This window comes from Gigantopelta aegis, chromosome 13, assembly GCF_016097555.1.
Source record: "Gigantopelta aegis isolate Gae_Host chromosome 13, Gae_host_genome, whole genome shotgun sequence".
Taxonomy (NCBI): Eukaryota; Metazoa; Mollusca; class Gastropoda; order Neomphalida; family Peltospiridae; genus Gigantopelta; species Gigantopelta aegis.
Window position 1 is genome coordinate 24,494,536 of NC_054711.1, and position 18,193 is coordinate 24,512,728.

General features: G+C 39.4%; 2 protein-coding genes across 10 annotated transcripts in view; both read left to right on the forward strand.

Moving 5' to 3' along the window:
• Nucleotides 1-2,455, forward strand: part of LOC121387235 (titin-like) — a 481,073-nt gene extending 478,618 nt beyond the window's left edge. The window contains exons 233-235 of the mRNA XM_041518261.1: nucleotides 676-814; nucleotides 1,423-1,598; nucleotides 2,373-2,455. Of these exons, the coding sequence (XP_041374195.1) occupies nucleotides 676-814; nucleotides 1,423-1,598; nucleotides 2,373-2,455 (398 nt within the window). The remainder of the gene's footprint in view (nucleotides 1-675; nucleotides 815-1,422; nucleotides 1,599-2,372) is intronic.
• Nucleotides 2,244-18,193, forward strand: part of LOC121387359 (myosin light chain kinase, smooth muscle-like) — a 165,584-nt gene continuing 149,634 nt past the window's right edge. For 5 of the 9 annotated variants that reach the window (XM_041518414.1, XM_041518422.1, XM_041518419.1 and 2 more), the window contains exons 1-11: nucleotides 4,109-4,193; nucleotides 5,129-5,341; nucleotides 6,440-6,635; nucleotides 6,968-7,026; nucleotides 7,674-8,004; nucleotides 8,655-8,827; nucleotides 10,597-10,763; nucleotides 11,548-11,707; nucleotides 15,374-15,401; nucleotides 15,936-16,080; nucleotides 17,770-17,908. In XM_041518414.1, coding sequence (XP_041374348.1) covers nucleotides 5,176-5,341; nucleotides 6,440-6,635; nucleotides 6,968-7,026; nucleotides 7,674-8,004; nucleotides 8,655-8,827; nucleotides 10,597-10,763; nucleotides 11,548-11,707; nucleotides 15,374-15,401; nucleotides 15,936-16,080; nucleotides 17,770-17,908 — 1,564 coding nt within the window. In that variant the 5' untranslated portion in view covers nucleotides 4,109-4,193; nucleotides 5,129-5,175. Of the gene's footprint in view, nucleotides 2,291-2,386; nucleotides 2,464-3,256; nucleotides 3,329-3,975; nucleotides 4,021-4,108; nucleotides 4,194-5,128; nucleotides 5,342-6,439; nucleotides 6,636-6,967; nucleotides 7,027-7,673; nucleotides 8,005-8,654; nucleotides 8,828-10,596; nucleotides 10,764-11,547; nucleotides 11,708-15,373; nucleotides 15,402-15,935; nucleotides 16,081-17,769; nucleotides 17,909-18,193 lie in introns of those variants that run through there. The other 4 variants (XM_041518417.1, XM_041518416.1, XM_041518418.1 and 1 more) reach the window with 4 other exon arrangements.

The following is an 18,193-nucleotide window of genomic DNA, read 5'->3' on the forward strand; positions in this document are numbered from 1 at the left end:
CCAGGAAAGTCATTTTAGTTCAGTATACTGTCATGAACAGCTGCTGTAGAGTTGTCAATATTCAGAAATGTATTTCAAATTATTTTAATCTAATTAACTTTAACATTTTGGTGGTTTTGAGGTAAAATATTTTGAGGTCAGCTGGTTTGTAGTTAATTTGGGCATAACGTTTTGGGCGTATGTATTTTGGGTATGACTGTTTTGGGCGTATGTATTTTGGGTATGACTGGTTTGGGCATATTTATTTTGGGTATGACTGTTTTGGGCGTATGTATTTTGGGCATGACTGTTTTGGGCGTATGTATTTTGGGCATGACTGTTTTGGACGTATGTATTTTGGGCATGACTGTTTTGGGCGTATGTATTTTGGGCACACCGTTTATCGCCTTGACTTTGATGCAATCTAAAGCCCTGGAGTAAAGTTAAAACCAGACCAAAAAATGTTTTGCCAAGTTGTAGACAAATATCAGGAGATGACATGCATGTATATTTTTATTTTCAGTAGAGGCAACTGAGTAGAGTAACTTAAGACGAAAATATATCCTATCTATATTTCAAGTCACATAAAATCGCTCAGTATATTTATAAAGAATTTCTTGTGCAATAGATCACTAAAAACATTGAGGGTGGAAACGTTATTGAAGTTTTAATTTTCATTGTTAATGGTTTTTCTAGGCCAAGTAGCGGAAATGGAAGAAGATGAGTTTGTGAGACCGAAGTTCCTGGCGCCACTTGATGACATCTGCATCACAGAGGGAGAAGAAGCGGTCTTCCATTGTACAGCCACAGGAAAACCAGCACCCAGCTTTAAATGGTAAATTCTTAGTTCCGTGCTTATATCCAATTAAGGTTCAAGCACACTGTCCTGGGCACACATCTCAGCTATATGCGCTGTCTGCCCCGGAGAGTGGGTAGTTGTTAGCTGTTAGTGGTTTTATGAGAGAGAAGTCAGTGTAGTGGTCTTACACCTACCCACTGAGTCGTTAAAACTCGCTCTGGATGGATTTGGTATCGGGCTGCAAACCCAGTATCTTCCAGCCTTATGTTCAATGGCTTAACCATGACACCACCAAGGCCGGTTTTCATACTTTAACCTGACCTCTCACCTTAGAGCTGCTGAACTTAATTCTGTAATGTAACCGGGGACAATATTGGTAGTCTACCCATGCATGGATATATGCTTACATATCCAACAAGGGAGATAATTTTTGAAAATGGAGGATATAGCTCAGGTGGAATAGCATTTTTGGTTGTGTTACCTTGCGTATTTTTTTATTCTTTTATTATTCAGTTTTTTATTCAGAGCTTCAAACACATATTATTACAGTACATAATAAAACGTTACATTTTCTGTTAAAACACATAGGTATCAATTAATACCTTACATATTTTATTTATTTTTATTATTATGTTATTTCCCAGGCAAAAAGACGTGCTTGAAATCTCCCACACTGAACGTATCCAGGTGTTCGCTGATGGGCGTGGGAACGCCAGGCTGGTGATCACCAACGCCAAGCGGACGGACTCAGGCCTGTACTTCTGTATCGCTCACAGCAAGGCCGGGCGGTGCAAGTGCTCAGGCTCACTTAGAGTACTCGGTAAGTTCATGCAGAGAATTGGTTTTATTACCCACATGGTTGAAAATATGTTGGTACATATCAAAGTGATATGTCCCACTTTAACGCCAAGCGGACGGACTCGGGCCTGTACTTCTGTATCGCTCACAGCAAGGCCGGGCGGTGCAAGTGCTCAGGCTCACTTAGAGTACTCGGTAAGTTCATGCAGAGAATTGGTTTTATTACCCATATGGTTGAAAATATGTTGGTACATATCAAAGTGATATGTCCCACTTTAACGCCAAGCGGACGGACTCGGGCCTGTACTTCTGTATCGCTCACAGCAAGGCCGGGCGGTGCAAGTGCTCAGGCTCACTTAGAGTACTCGGTAAGTTCATGCAGAGAATTGGTTTTATTACCCACATGGTTGAAAATATGTTGGTACATATCAAAGTGATATGTCCCACTTTAACGCCAAGTGGACGGACTCGGGCCTGTACTTCTGTATCGCTCACAGCAAGGCCGGGCGGTGCAAGTGCTCAGGCTCACTTAGAGTACTCGGTAAGTTCATGCAGAGAATTGGTTTTATTACCCACATGGTTGAAAATATGTTGGTACATATCAAAGTGATATGTCCCACTTTAACGCCAAGCGGACGGACTCAGGCCTGTACTTCTGTATCGCTCACAGCAAGGCCGGGCGGTGCAAGTGCTCAGGCTCACTTAGAGTACTTGGTAAGTTCATGCAGAGAATTGGTTTTATTACCCATATGGTTGAAAATATGTTGGTACATATCAAAGTGATACATCCCACTAGAACGCCAAGCGGACGGACTCAGGCCTGTACTTCTGTATCGCTCACAGCAAGGCCGGGCGGTGCAAGTGCTCAGGCTCACTTAGAGTACTTGGTAAGTTCATGCAGAGAATTGGTTTTATTACCCATATGGTTGAAAATATGTTGGTACATATCAAAGTGATACGTCCCACTTTAACGCCAAGCGGACGGACTCGGGCCTGTACTTCTGTATCGCTCACAGCAAGGCCGGGCGTTGCAAGTGCTCAGGCTCACTTAGAGTACTTGGTAAGTTCATGCAGAGAATTGGTTTTATTACCCATATGGTTGAAAATATGTTGGTACATATCAAAGTGATATGTCCCACTTTAACGCCAAGCGGACGGACTCGGGCCTGTATTTCTGTATCGCTCACAGCAAGGCCGGGCGGTGCAAGTGCTCAGGCTCACTTAGAGTACTCGGTAAGTTCATGCAGAGAATTGGTTTTATTACCCATATGGTTGAAAATATGTTGGTACATATCAAAGTGATACGTCCCACTTTAACGCCAAGCGGACGGACTCAGGCCTGTACTTCTGTATCGCTCACAGCAAGGCCGGGCGGTGCAAGTGCTCAGGCTCACTTAGAGTACTCGGTAAGTTCATGCAGAGAATTGGTTTTATTACCCATATGGTTGAAAATATGTTGGTACATATCAAAGTGATACGTCCCACTTTAACGCCAAGCGGACGGACTCAGGCCTGTACTTCTGTATCGCTCACAGCAAGGCCGGGCGGTGCAAGTGCTCAGGCTCACTTAGAGTACTCGGTAAGTTCATGCAGAGAATTGGTTTTATTACCCACATGGTTGAAAATATGTTGGTACATATCAAAGTGATATGTCCCACTTTAACGCCAAGCGGACGGACTCGGGCCTGTACTTCTGTATCGCTCACAGCAAGGCCGGGCGGTGCAAGTGCTCAGGCTCACTTAGAGTACTCGGTAAGTTCATGCAGAGAATTGGTTTTATTACCCATATGGTTGAAAATATGTTGGTACATATCAAAGTGATACGTCCCACTTTAACGCCAAGCGGACGGACTCAGGCCTGTACTTCTGTATCGCTCACAGCAAGGCCGGGCGGTGCAAGTGCTCAGGCTCACTTAGAGTACTCGGTAAGTTCATGCAGAGAATTGGTTTTATTACCCATATGGTTGAAAATATGTTGGTACATATCAAAGTGATACGTCCCACTTTAACGCCAAGCGGACGGACTCAGGCCTGTACTTCTGTATCGCTCACAGCAAGGCCGGGCGGTGCAAGTGCTCAGGCTCACTTAGAGTACTCGGTAAGTTCATGCAGAGAATTGGTTTTATTACCCATATGGTTGAAAATATGTTGGTACATATCAAAGTGATATGTCCCACTTTAACGCCAAGCGGACGGACTCAGGCCTGTACTTCTGTATCGCTCACAGCAAGGCCGGGCGGTGCAAGTGCTCAGGCTCACTTAGAGTACTCGGTAAGTTCATGCAGAGAATTGGTTTTATTACCCATATGGTTGAAAATATGTTGGTACATATCAAAGTGATACGTCCCACTTTAACGCCAAGCGGACGGACTCAGGCCTGTACTTCTGTATCACTCACAGCAAGGCCGGGCGGTGCAAGTGCTCAGGCTCACTTAGAGTACTTGGTAAGTTCATGCAGAGAATTGGTTTTATTACCCATATGGTTGAAAATATGTTGGTACATATCAAAGTGATACGTCCCACTTTAACGCCAAGCGGACGGACTCAGGCCTGTACTTCTGTATCGCTCACAGCAAGGCCGGGCGGTGCAAGTGCTCAGGCTCACTTAGAGTACTCGGTAAGTTCATGCAGAGAATTGGTTTTATTACCCATATGGTTGAAAATATGTTGGTACATATCAAAGTGATATGTCCCACTTTAACGCCAAGTGGGACATAACACTTTGACATCACACGATGATGTCATCGATAGGTGCATTACAACAGTACAGGAACGTAAACGAAACGAGTTGAGTGATTATTACAGCCAAAAGAGTATGGAGACTTTACATAATTTTTGTGTGCACCCAAACTCATTATATTCTAAATTATAAATAGTACTCCTTAATTTTTTGCGCATTTTTGATTGGGCTACCTAAAACTAATTTTAATTTTAATATTTAATAATTTAACTAAGCCCATAAATGGAGGGAAAATGGAGGTTGGTTGGTTGATAGATAGAATAGTTTGCAATTATTAAGTAGGAAGGGAAATTCTATAATATGCCCATATCCACTAAAGGTTCAGGCTTGTCCATTCTAGATCTAGTTTGCACTATTTATTATGCAGAATATAACACTGTATATAGAGTGATTAGGTTACAGTTTATATAGAGAAAATAACATAGGGTAAGTTACAGTTTATATAGAGAATATAACTTAGGGTAAGTTACAGTTTAATAATCAAATTATTTGAAAAATAAAAACATTATTAAACCATTTTAAATAAGTCTTCTTTCTTTGTTATGTTTTGTATTTGAATGTAAAGATGACAAATGTTTATCACTCTTCTTATGTATGTGGCACATCCACTCAGGAGAAGTAACTGCTGCATTTTACAGTTGAAGACTATAATTTAAGAAATACAGCATTTGCAGTTGTGTTAATTTTAAAAAAGTGTAAATAATAAATTTGGACATTTCTTCTAGCTTTTCTTGTACATATAATTGATTTTAAAAATATCTTTTGGAATAATTACAGATTTTTTTTCACATATTTTACTGATTTGTTTTTAGAAAAATCCCAATCTCCTCCACCATTGAGAAAGGATAAAATTTCCGACATGGTCCGGCCAGGATACACAGGCAGAGACTATGGTGCCCTCGATAAGCTGACCGTGATGGGCAAGCCACCAAGATTCAGCATCATGTTGCCGCGGGAGATCGAGGCGGTAGAAGGTGGCAAACTGCGACTCGATTGCTCCGTGGATGGCATCCCACAACCTCTGGGTAAGTACTGGGAGCTAGGGCATCTAAGAGTCCACAATATTGGACTTGAGTACTTGATGGTCAAACTCGACACAGACCCGAATACCCAACACTAGATGATAATGAGACTAAGGAATAATTATTCATCTGCCTAAATTAGATGCTACTCATCGAGGTCCTAAACTCTATTCGATGACTGGGAAGGGAAAATGACTTATTATATAAAGTGAAATAGCATTATGAATCTTAATTCCAGCACAAATCATGCCATTGTATTGCATTCCATACATTCAACTTTTGTTTTCCTTCCATAGCCTCATAGCCCTAAAATATAACTGGCGGCAAGCCAAGCATATGGCAAAATGATGTGAACATTTTTTAATTAATTGAGAGTGCTCTTCCTTGCACGGGTATTCGAGTCCTGTGAACAGACTCGAGTCTTGCTAGACACAGCCCATGCCTGAGTACTCGAGTACTCGTGTAGACCTTAATGGGAGTAGAGACAGTGTTTATAAAACTTTCAGTCCAGACTCAATCTCAAATGACGTCACACGCATACAATTTGTATGATGTTGCCATGACGTTCATGCCTCAGACTCAAGTCTAGTCTGTAAACATTTTATAAGCACCAGGCCTGGATGTAGGTCAATGGTTAGAATCCTGGCTAGGGGTTTCAAAGCTATCTTAGCACTATGAAATAGTAAAACCATCGTAGGACATGACATCACTATAGCACATGTCAAAGTGACATCATAGCTTATGATGGTTTTAAGATTACGTAGTGTTAAGACAGCTGCAAAAATATGGGCTCTGGCATGAAGTTTTTTAAGTCGTAAAACCAACCCCTGGCATGAAGTGTTTTAAGTCATGAAATCAACCCCTGTGATGAAGTGTTTTAAGTCGGAAAACCAACCCTTGTGATGAAGTGTTTTAAGTCGTAAAATCAACCCCTGTGATGAAGTGACCTTACTTTCCTAGAATTAAGTTATATAACTACCAAATTAGGTCAGTGTTTGAATATAATAAAGCATGTAATTTATTTTCTTTCTTTCTTTCTTTTTTAGTAACAGAGGTTTTGAATATAATAGAGCATTTAATTTTAATTTTTTTAATTTCTAGTAACATGGCACAAGGGTGTTCGAGAGCTGTCCTATGGAGAACGTCATCGCATTATTATGTGCGGGACAATGCACACCATGGAAATACACTCTCTGATGACCATAGACCAGGGTGAATACATCGTCAGGGCAACCAATGCCTTCGGAACTATTGAGACTGCCTGCTTTGTGAAAATTAAGAAGAGAAGCGAAGCAAAGTAAGAATTTGTTTTAATTTTTAAAAAACTAATTTTAAATGAGATGACTGAGATAAACAAAATTAAAATATCTAACATTGTTTATTAAATGTTTAACTACAGTGTATAGACACAAGGTATTTTTTTCTATTTTAATTTTTTTGTCAAATGATAGAAGAAAGAAAGAAAAAATGTAGTGAAGATCTTCTGTGGCACCTCTGTTAATGGATGGACACAAACAAACATATCTATAATTGCCACTTGTTCACAAAAGTAACCTTTGATATTGTATGTATGATATCTAAGAACCAGTTTAGAATGCTTTATCAATTATTGATATAAATTAATTTCAGAGACCAACTTGAATCCAAGGTTACAGCATGGGACAAACCTCGTGCTGGTCCTGGCAGAGGTAGGGATATATATTTATATTACACACATTATATAAAACATGTATAACACTTTTCAAGAAGACATATGTCATCATTATACATATACAGTGAAATCCCTTTAAACCGGACACTTTCGGGGCCAAGTAAAATGTCCGGTTTTAAGAGGTATCCGGTTTAGAGAGGTTATTTTTTGTACTGATTTTTAAAAAAGGACCGTGGAAAATGTCCGGTTTTGGAGGAATTTCGGTTTATAGAGGGTCCAGTTTTGAGAGGTTTCGCTGTATAACATAAAACATGCTATGCAAAATGTCCATTACTTGTTATAGAAATCATACAGTACTTCTTTTATTAAACATACACTACATCTTATATTAAAGTACATAATATATTTACACATTGCATGCATATTGTACAAGTACTTATATATTACCCATTAAATGCTTGTTATTGTATAATAAATATATAGCTATTATAAAGGTATTACGTTTTTCTTTTTATTATATTATTATGTCATACTGATATTATTAGTGTCGTTTTTAAATGTATTATGATTGTCAGTTATAATTGTCTTGTAATTAAATTATAATTGTATTATAATTATATTATATTTGCATTATTATATTACAACTGCATTATAATTCTTTCTCTCTATTTTCTCACACTACAGCTCCATTCTTTATCAAACATCTTCCAAGAACTATTGACGTCATGGCCGGAACCGATGTAAGGTTGGACTGCATCATCCGTGGTGGAATCGAAGTTGTGAAGTTCACCGACGACGATGTCGCTGATGCAAAGTCCGAGTTGGAAAAGGAAGGATTTGAAGGAGACTTCGTGACGATTCCAGAAACAAAGATGGAAAAAGCAAGTGAAGACGTCAAGGAGAAGACGGAGACGCCACAGTTTGTCACCAAGATGGCTGACCTCATCCTGCCAGCTGGGAGTGAGGCTGTGTTCGAGTGTGTGGTTGCTGGGCAACCAGCACCGGTAGTCACATGGTAGGTTATACAACTTAAATGTTATGAAATAGTATACAATATATTGTAATTGTCTTAAAAAAACTATCTTAAAATCCCAATGTTGCTTTTAAAAACTTTAAATAAAATGATAAACTAAATGTTAGTGAAATGAAAGAAAAATGTTCAAATTACAGGCACTAACTCTATATATTAGGCATAATTAGGTATAGTTTTGACTATTACATATACAATGAAACCCTTTTAAACCGGACACCCTTGGGACCAAGACAAATGTCTGGTTTTTAGAGGGATCTGGTTTAGAGAGGTTCATTTCTGTCTTGGTTTTTTAAAAGTGAGGGAATTCCGGTTTACAGAGGGTCCAGTCTTTGAGACGTTTCACTGTATTATTAAATTACACTTTTATTTACAAATTTTTGCCTAAGTTATCAGTCCTGGCAAATCCAGTGTCTTTTTTTATAAGAAACAGAAAAAGAATTTAACACTTATTTATGGTGGGAAAATATTACTTTGTGGTGATTATGATGATAAATGATAATGCTCAGATGAATGATTTTTTTTTTAAGGTACAAATTGCTTTACCAAAAAAAACAAATCTGTTTCAGTTATAATATATATATATAACTTTTTAATTGTTTTTATAACCCTAATTTATCTTTTTCTTTTTTCAGGGAGAAAGATGGAAAAGCTATTTCACCAAACAAAAACATCCAAATCAGTATGGATGGAGAGAGACATTTGCTCCGAATTGCGATGATTTCCACGTCCGATGAAGGGAAATACATATGTACAGCTACGTCACTGGCCGGAACTCTTAGCCACTCAGCCTCACTGTCTATTGAAGGTGGGCATCTTATGAATCATATATCTGTTTTGTACATAAGTATTGCCCATCAGGTCCAAATAGTTGGTTCTGTTTAATGAGTCCAAGGTATTTCTGACTAAAATATAAATACACATGTATATCCACGTCATTGGCTGGAACTCTTAGCCCCTCAGCCTCACTTTCTATTGAAGGTTATATATTATCTACCAAATAGCCGGGTTTTGCACATTTATGCTGGGATTGTTATTAACCTTCTGACTACTGAATTAATTTTTGAAGAAAAAAAAGCACACTGAGGGGTAAAACATTTATAACTTTTTCTCACATATTTTCAGATAAATGTTTTGTAAATACATTAAATAATGTTCATATTTGAAAAGGTAAGTACTATTTTCATGTTTTTTATTCAAATTTTTATATTTTAGATCTGTTGATGTGGTTTACAATTATGTTAAAAATTGATAAAGTCGCAATTACTTACTCCAAATTGGTTTTAACTCTGGTATTTACAGCCATTATTCCCAATCATATATGTTTTGCTGACCACAATGTTTTTGGGAAACAAACTTTGATTCATGTTCCAATATTTTGTGATCTTTGTTTTTGGTAAAATGGTCAAATTTATTATCGAATTAGTGGTCACAATCAGCTATCAATTCCTCAAATGACCGCGGCATGCTGCTATTGTTGTCAATACTTGTCGAAAACCAACTCGAAATTTTCAAATATTTCTTATGCAAAAACAGAAGAAAAAAAAGTGTCTTTTATCAAGATCAGTCACGATCAATGTTCTATTATTATTTCCAGTCAGTGCCGTGTGCAAAATGGTGGGAAATATAAATGACTGAATGTACTGTATGCGATATACAGTGTGTCTGCTTGTGTGACATCGACGCCTGCAGTGTCCATGCTAAAGATTTTCAAACCTATCTTAGCACTACAAAATCGTAAAACCATCATAGGTTAGGACCTCACTACAACTCATGCCATAGTGATATCACAGCTTACGATTGTTTTACGATTTTGTAGGCTAAGATTGCATCGAAAATATGGGTCCAGCACCCAATTTCACAAAACAACATAAGCCTAGTTTTGCACGTAAATGTAAATCTATGACTATTATAGTACAACAAATATAGTTAGAACTACAAATATTTTATTTTATTCTTTCCTTAAGATGCTCCATTTTTTTTAATGATGTAATTTCTTCGTGAAATAGATGCCAAACACTTGTAAATGGCTGCCCGGTATAATTGTTACTCGCAAATGTGGCCTCAAATTACAGTTATCTTCCCATTTGGTTGTCAAAAATCCGGAAATTTGACCGCGCAAGTAGTCTGCTGTTTGACTGTGATTATTTCTTGGCAGACAGCTATGAAGTGGCAACTGTTTGACTGAAGTGACAGGGGATAGCATGTAGTTTGTAAACATGTGTAACTTGTTGACATTGAAGACTTGTTTGTGGTAATTCCGGCCCATGCAAAAGTAGTGCTTTTTGTGTAAAATGGGTGTACTCCGGCCTGGTTTAGAGGGTGTGTCTGTTTAAACCAATATGCTGGGAGAAAGAGCGGGACAACAGGGGTTGTCCTTTTCAGGGTATGTGTCCCCCATGCAGGCAAAGGTACATACAAAACTTCACTGGCTTGCTGATATTAATAAAAATGTTATAGCCACTAAGTCTATATAGAAACATAGCGAAATTAATTGTGGTCTGAGGCCATGTAAACTTATGATGTTTTGTGAAATTGTCCCCTGAAAGTTAAAAAAAAGCATTCCTTGTCTTTCAGCCATCGTCCCCGAGAAAGCTGACCAGACTGAAGTCATTCCAACACCCCCACCGGTGTTTTCCCAGGAACTGTCACCAGAGGTCACTAGCACAGAGGGAGATAACCTCGTCTTGACATGCTTCATCAAAGACGCCAAATCAGTTCACTGGGAGAAAGATGGAGTCAAGGTGAGTTGTCATAGCGACCACAAGCTGTTATCATAAAGTTTATTTTATCCAATCAACATATTTTATTTTACCTGTATAGTTGGTTAATTAAGGAATAACTGGAATAACTGGAATAAAAAAACAAAAAAACTTTCACTTTACAAATATTTACTTCCTTTTATTTCATATTACTTCAATTACCAAAAGCATTAATGCAGGTTTCTGATTTATTCATTATTAATAGAATGTGTATTTGTATTCTTACAGTTACCAAAATTTGTTTTGTTTAACAACACCACTAGAGCACATTGATTTATTAATCATCTGCTAATGGATGTCAAACATTTGGTAAATTTTACATGTAGTCTTAGATAGGAAACCTGCTACATTTTTCCATTAGTAGCAAGGGATCTTTTATATGCACCATCCCACAGACATAACAGCACATACCATGACCTTTAATATACCAGTCATGGTGCACTGGCTGGAACAAGAAATAGCCCAGTGGTCCCACTGACATGGATCGATCTCAAACTGGCTGCACGCCAAGCGAGCAAAGTTACCAAAGAGTCAAAGACTTCCAGTAACACAGTATTCTGATTTATTTATTATTCATAGAATGTGTATTTGAATTCTTACAGTTACCAAAGAGTCAAAGACTTCCAGTAACACAGTATTCTGATTTATTTATTATTCATAGAATGTGTATTTGAATTCTTACAGTTACCAAAGAGTCAAAGACTTCCAGTAACACATGATTCTGATTTATTTATTATTCATAGAATGTGTATTTGAATTCTTGCAGTTACCGAAGAGTCAAAGACTTCCAGTAACATGTGATTCTGAAGGTAACCAGACTCTGGAGTTCATGGAACTCTGTGACAAAGACAGTGGGAAATACACCTGTGTGGCCGCAATGGCCGATGGGACAGAGGTCGCTACCAGCACTGTTGTCAATGTGGAAGGTAAGAACCAAGTGTTTTGGAAAGCAGCTCTTCCACACAATCCCAATCCTTAAATGTCCTCCCCCGTATGGTACTTCTTTTCTCTCTCTCTCTCTGTCTCTGTCTGTCTGTCTGTCTCTCTCTCTCTCTCTCTCTCTCTCTCTCTCTCTCTCTCTCTCTCTCTCTCTCTCTCTCTCTCTCTCTCTCTCTCTCTCTCTCTCTCTCTCTCTCTGTCTGTGTGTCTCCTGATCTCTGTATGTCTGTCTGTCTTTCTGTATGTCTCTCTCCTACATTTTTTTACCCCCTCGGTCTACCTCAATCTCCTTTTGCTAGAATCCCCACCTCTACATCCCTTTGCCCATAGACCCGCTGCCCTCTCTCTCTCTCTCTCTCAGAATCACCTTTCTCTAGAATAACCATCCCTAAATTCTTTTGCCCTTAGTCTCCCTTCCCTCTCTCTCTCTCTCCCAGAATCACCTTTCTCTAGAATAACCACCCCTAAATCCCTTTGCCTTTAGTCTCCCTCCCTTCTCTCTCTCCCAGAATCACCTTTCTCAAGAATAACCACCCCTAAATCCCTTTGCCCTTAGTCTCCCTCCCCCCTCTCTCTCTCTCTAGCCTCTCTCTCTCAGAATCACCTTTCTCTAGAATAACCACCCCTAAATCCCTTTGCCCTTAGTCTCCCTCCCCTCTCTCTCTCTCAGAATCACCTTTCTCTAGAATAACCACCCCTAAATCCCTTTGCCCTTAGTCTCCCTCCCCTCTCTCTCTCTCTCTCTCTGTCTCGGAATCACCTTTCTCTAGAATAACCACCCCTAAATCCCTTTGCCTTTAGTCTCCCTTCCCTCTCTCTCTCTCTCTCTCAGAATCACCTTTCTCTAGAATAACCACCCCTAAATCCCTTTGCCCTTAGTCTCCCTCCCCTCTCTCTCTCTCAGAATCACCTTTCTCTAGAATAACCACCCCTAAATCCCTTTGCCTTTAGTCTCCCTCCCCTCTCTCTCTCTCAGAATCACCTTTCTCGAGAATAACCACCCCTAAATTCCTTTGCCCTTAGTCTCCCTTCCCTCTCTCTCTCTCTCTCCCAGAATCACCTTTCTCTAGAATAACCACCCCTAAATCCCTTTGCCCTTAGTCTCCCTCCCCTCTCTGTCTCCCTCCCCTCTCTCTCTCAGAATCACCTTTCTCTAGAATAACCACCCCTAAATCCCTTTGCCCTTAGTCTCCCTCCCCTCTCTCTCTCTCAGAATCACCTTTCTCTAGAATAACCACCCCTAAATCCCTTTGCCCTTAGTCTCCCTCCCCTCTCTCTCTCTCTCTCAGAATCACCTTTCTCTAGAATAACCACCCCTAAATCCCTTTGCCCTTAGTCTCCCTCCCCTCTCTCTCTCTCAGAATCACCTTTCTCTAGAATAACCACCCCTAAATCCCTTTGCCCTTAGTCTCCTCCCCCCCTCTCTCTCTCTCTAGCTCTCTCTCTCTCAGAATCACCTTTCTCTAGAATAACCACCCCTAAATCCCTTTGCCCTTAGTCTCCCTCCCCTCTCTCTCTCTCAGAATCACCTTTCTCTAGAATAACCACCCCTAAATCCCTTTGCCCTTAGTCTCCCTCCCCTCTCTCTCTCTCTCTCTCTGTCAGAATCACCTTTCTCTAGAATACCACCCCTAAATCCCTTTGCCTTTAGTCTCCCTTCCCTCTCTCTCTCTCTCTCTCTCAGAATCACCTTTCTCTAGAATAACCACCCCTAAATCCCTTTGCCCTTAGTCTCCCTCCCCTCTCTCTCTCTCAGAATCACCTTTCTCTAGAATAACCACCCCTAAATCCCTTTGCCTTTAGTCTCCCTCCCCTCTCTCTCTCTCTCAGAATCACCTTTCTCTAGAATAACCACCCCTAAAATTCCTTTGCCCTTAGTCCTCCCTTCCCTCTCTCTCTCTCCTCCCAAATCACCTTTCTCTGAATACCACCCCTAAATCCCTGTGCCCTTAGTCTCCCTCCCCTCTCTGTCCTCTCCCTCCCCTCTCTCTCTCAGAATCACCTTTCTCTAGAATAACCACCCCTAAATCCCTTTGCCCTTAGTCTCCCTCCCCTCTCTCTCTCTCTCAGAATCACCTTTCTCTAGAATAACCACCCCTAAATCCCTTTGCCCTTAGTCTCCCTCCCCTCTCTCTCTCTCTCTCTCTCTCAGAATCACCTTTCTCTAGAATAACCACCCCTAAATCCCTTTGCCCTTAGTCTCCCTCCCCTCTCTCTCTCTCAGAATCACCTTTCTCTAGAATAACCACCCCTAAATCCCTTTGCCCTTAGTCTCCCTCCCCTCTCTCTCTCTCTCTCTCTCAGAATCACCTTTCTCTAGAATAACCACCCCTAAATCCCTTTGCCTTTAGTCTCCCTCCCCTCTCTCTCTCTCAGAATCACCTTTCTCTAGAATAACCACCCCTAAATTCCTTTGCCCTTAGTCTCCCTCCCCTCTCTCTCTCAGAATCACCTTTCTCTAGAATAACCACCCCTAAATTCCTTTGCCCTTAGTCTCCCCCTCCCTCTCTCTCTCTCTCTCGGAATCACCTTTCTCTAGAATAACACCACCCCTAAATTCCTTTGCTCCTTAGTCTCCCCTCCTCTCTCTCTCTCTCCCCCTCTCTCTCTCAGAATCACCTTTCTCTAGAATAACCACCCCTAAATTCCTTTGCCCTTAGTCTCCCTCCCCTCTCTCTCTCTCAGAATCACCTTTCTCTAGAATAACCACCCCTAAATTCCTTTGCCCTTAGTCTCCCTCCCTCTCTCTCTCTCTCTCTCTCCTCCCAGAATCACCTTTCTCTAGAATAACCACCCCTAAATCCCTTTGCCCTTAGTCTCCCTCCCCTCCTGTCTCTCCCCTCTCTCTCTCAGAATCACCTTTCTCTAGAATAACCACCCCTAAATCCCTTTGCCCTTAGTCTCCCTCCCCTCTCTCTCTCTCAGAATCACCTTTCTCTAGAATAACCACCCCTAAATCCCTTTGCCCTTAGTCTCCCTCCCCTCTCTCTCTCTCTCTCAGAATCACCTTTCTCTAGAATAACCACCCCTAAATCCCTTTGCCCTTAGTCTCCCTCCCCTCTCTCTCTCAGAATCACCTTTCTCTAGAATAACCACCCCTAAATCCCTTTGCCCTTAGACCCCTCTCTCTCTCTCTCTCTCTCTCTCTCCTCTCTCTCTCTCTCTCTCAATCTCTCTATCTCTCTCTCTCTCTCTCTCTCTCTCTCTCTCTCTCTCTCTCTCTCTCTCTCTCTCTCTCTCCCAGAATCACCTTTCTCTAGAATCCCCACCCCTAAATCCACCTTCCTTTAGTCCTCCTCGCACCTGTCTATGAATCTATTTTCCCCAGAATCCCCACCCCTAAATCCTTTTCCTCTAAATCTTCTTTACCTAGTCCCCCTCCCCCGTCTCTCTCCTTACTTGCTTATTTCTGGAACATCCCTGTCGTTAGTAGTTTTATGGTTATTCATATATTTAATATTCCAAGCAGTATGTCACAGCTGAGAGAATATAAAGTAAATTACATGATGTGTCATCACACTTCCCAAATCTCACACTGTATTTCATCTCCTGTCTAAGTTGCATTGCTCTTCTCATTTCCTTGTATTACAGTTTGTGTTTGCTTTTTTGTGAATCACTTACCATTATAGCAGTTTTTAAAAATCTATTTTCAGCTTCTGTAAAACAAATGGAGACAGAAACGTAAGTTTGTGCATTTAATTCCATTGGTAGTCTGGTCTGCTGCAAAATATTAAAACAAATCTTTGTTATTATTAATTTTTTAGTTATTATTTACAATGTTATGAACATTTAGTTAAGATATATTTCTTCTCTCTATTGCAATTACTATTTTCTGTTATTATTTATGGTATATAGTGAATTTTTCTGGGAGTTTTCTATTAATGGGGAGGAGAGATTTTTTAAAAGGAAGAATATTTTAGTTTTTCTACCAAAACTAATCTCCTTTGCTTTCTTATACAAATTGTACTCAGTTGATGAAAATGTATTTAATATATTACATTGTTATGGTTTTACTAGCAAAATTAAGCCATACTTTAAATTTTAAAATTAAGCCATACTTTAAATTTTAAAATTAAGCCATACTTTAAATTTTAAAATTAAGCCATACTTTAAATTTTAAAATTAAGCCATACTTTAAATTTTAAAAAGTCTTCTTAAATAAATTCTTCTCCATTGGTAATGATTTATTTGAGTTTTTATATTTTTATTTTTTAGCAAAATTAAGCCGACATTCCTGCAAACGCTGTCTGACCAAAGGTGTCGTGATGGTGAATCTGTGACCATGGAATGTGAGGTTCACGGTGACCCCCGACCTCAGATCACATGGTATAAAGATGGAGAGGAAGTCCTTGACAGCCAGGTTGGTCTCACTCCACAGTTATAAAATTGTTTTGTTTAACACCACTAGAGCACATTGCTTTATTTATCATCGGCTACTGGATCTCAAACATTTGGTAATTTCAACATAAGGTCTTAGAAAGAAAATCTGCTAATTGTTTCTTTAGTAGCAAGGGATCTTTTATATGCACCATCCCACAGACAGGGTAGCACATCATGGCCTTTGATAGACCAGTCATGGTGCACTGGCTGGAACAAAAAATAGCCCAATGGGCCCACCGACGGGGATCGATCCCAGACTGACGGCGTATCAAGCGAACGCTTTACCACTGTAATATTGTTAGATAGCCATGACAGAATCCTGAACAGGACACGCCTAGATATAGATTCTGGTTCATGAAAACAAGTCGAAAAGAATTTTAATATTTTTTAATCATTTGATGGTTTATTGTTTTGATTAGGTCTAATTTATCAAAGACCATGGTATGTGCTGTTCTGTTTATGGGGAAATGCTTCTAAAAGATCCCTTGCTGCTAATGAACAATGTAGCAAGTTTCTTCTGAATACTACTTGTCACAATTATCAAATGTTTGACATCCAATAGCCGATGATTAATTAATCAATGTGCTCTAGTGGTGTCGTTAAACAAAACAAGCTTTAATTCTGTTAGGTCTGTGTTTTGATTTTCAGACCTCACCATTTATTACTACTGCTCCCCCTCACCCCACCTGAGACTAGCTCAAGGAAAGTAAATTTTAGCTGCCCTTAGCATGTGAAGTGACATGTATATGGCATCAATATGGTAATGTCTTCTTAAAAAGGAAATGTTTTATTTTGATGCACTCAGCACATTTTATTTATGGTTATATGGCATCAGACATATGGTTAAAGACCACACAGATATTGAGAGAAGAAACCTGCTGTCACCACTTCATGTGCTACTCTTTTTGAATAGCAGCAAGGGATCTTTTATATGCACCATCCCACAGACAGGATAATACATACCACGGCCTTTGTTACACCAGTTGTGGAGCACTGACTGGAACGAGAAATATCCCAATGGGTCCACCGACGGGGATCAATCCTAGACCGACCGCGCATCAAGCGAACACTTTACCACTGGGCTACATCCCGTCCCCTAAACAAAACAAAGAAACAAAGAAAGACTCCACACATATATAAGTTAGGGGAGCAATTAATCACTACCCTCCATTTTTTTCACTGAGAGGTCTGGATTTTATTCATCCTATTCTGGTCCAACAGGAGGGGTTTCATCTCTGTCTGTCTGTCTGTCTGTCTGTCTGTCTGTCCTCTTGTCGGTCTGTCTGTCTGTCTCGCATATAGTTTTCCAGACTATTCTTTGCAGTGCCTCGGGATATTGAGCTGATATTTTGTGTATAACTTTATCATGTATAGCTTCAGACCAAGTTTGACTTTCCTAGCCCTTAAACTTAGGAAATATGGAATTTGTTGGGAAGGGACATGTATTGCTTTAGTAGTACTCTCAAAATGCTTGTTTTTTAGATAAAATAAATTTTCAAAAGTTTAAGTATTTTTCAAATTAGTTATATAATGTTTTATAATAAATTAATTGAAAGAATATTTAAAAATTAAATATATATTATGTTTGTTTCAGGATTTTCAAATTAGTTTGTTTTAAAATAAATTAATTGAAAGAAAATTAAATCAAATATATGTTATGTTTTTTTAGGATTTTCAAATTAGTATGATCGGTGATGTGTGCAAACTTCAACTGACCGAGGTCTTCCCAGAAGACGAAGGTCATTACTGGTGTCAGGCCATCAATAGTGCAGGAGAGGTAACTACAGAATGCCAGCTCACAGTGGAAGGTAAGTTATCTCCATCTAGTTTATGTTCCATACTAATGGCTGATATTTTATGAAATTTAATTGAATAATATTTTTTTTGGGTCTTTTTATTTGATTTAACTGATTAATGTTTTTGTCTGTTTATACATGTAGACTTTGGGAAGGGGAGATGGTGTTCAAACAATTTTGTTGTGAGAACCAGTAGCTATAAACTGTGAAACTATTTTAATGATATGGAATGTTGTACTGACCAAATTCAGATGCCTTATTTGGAAGTGGTTTTCTTTTATGTTTTTGGATGGTATA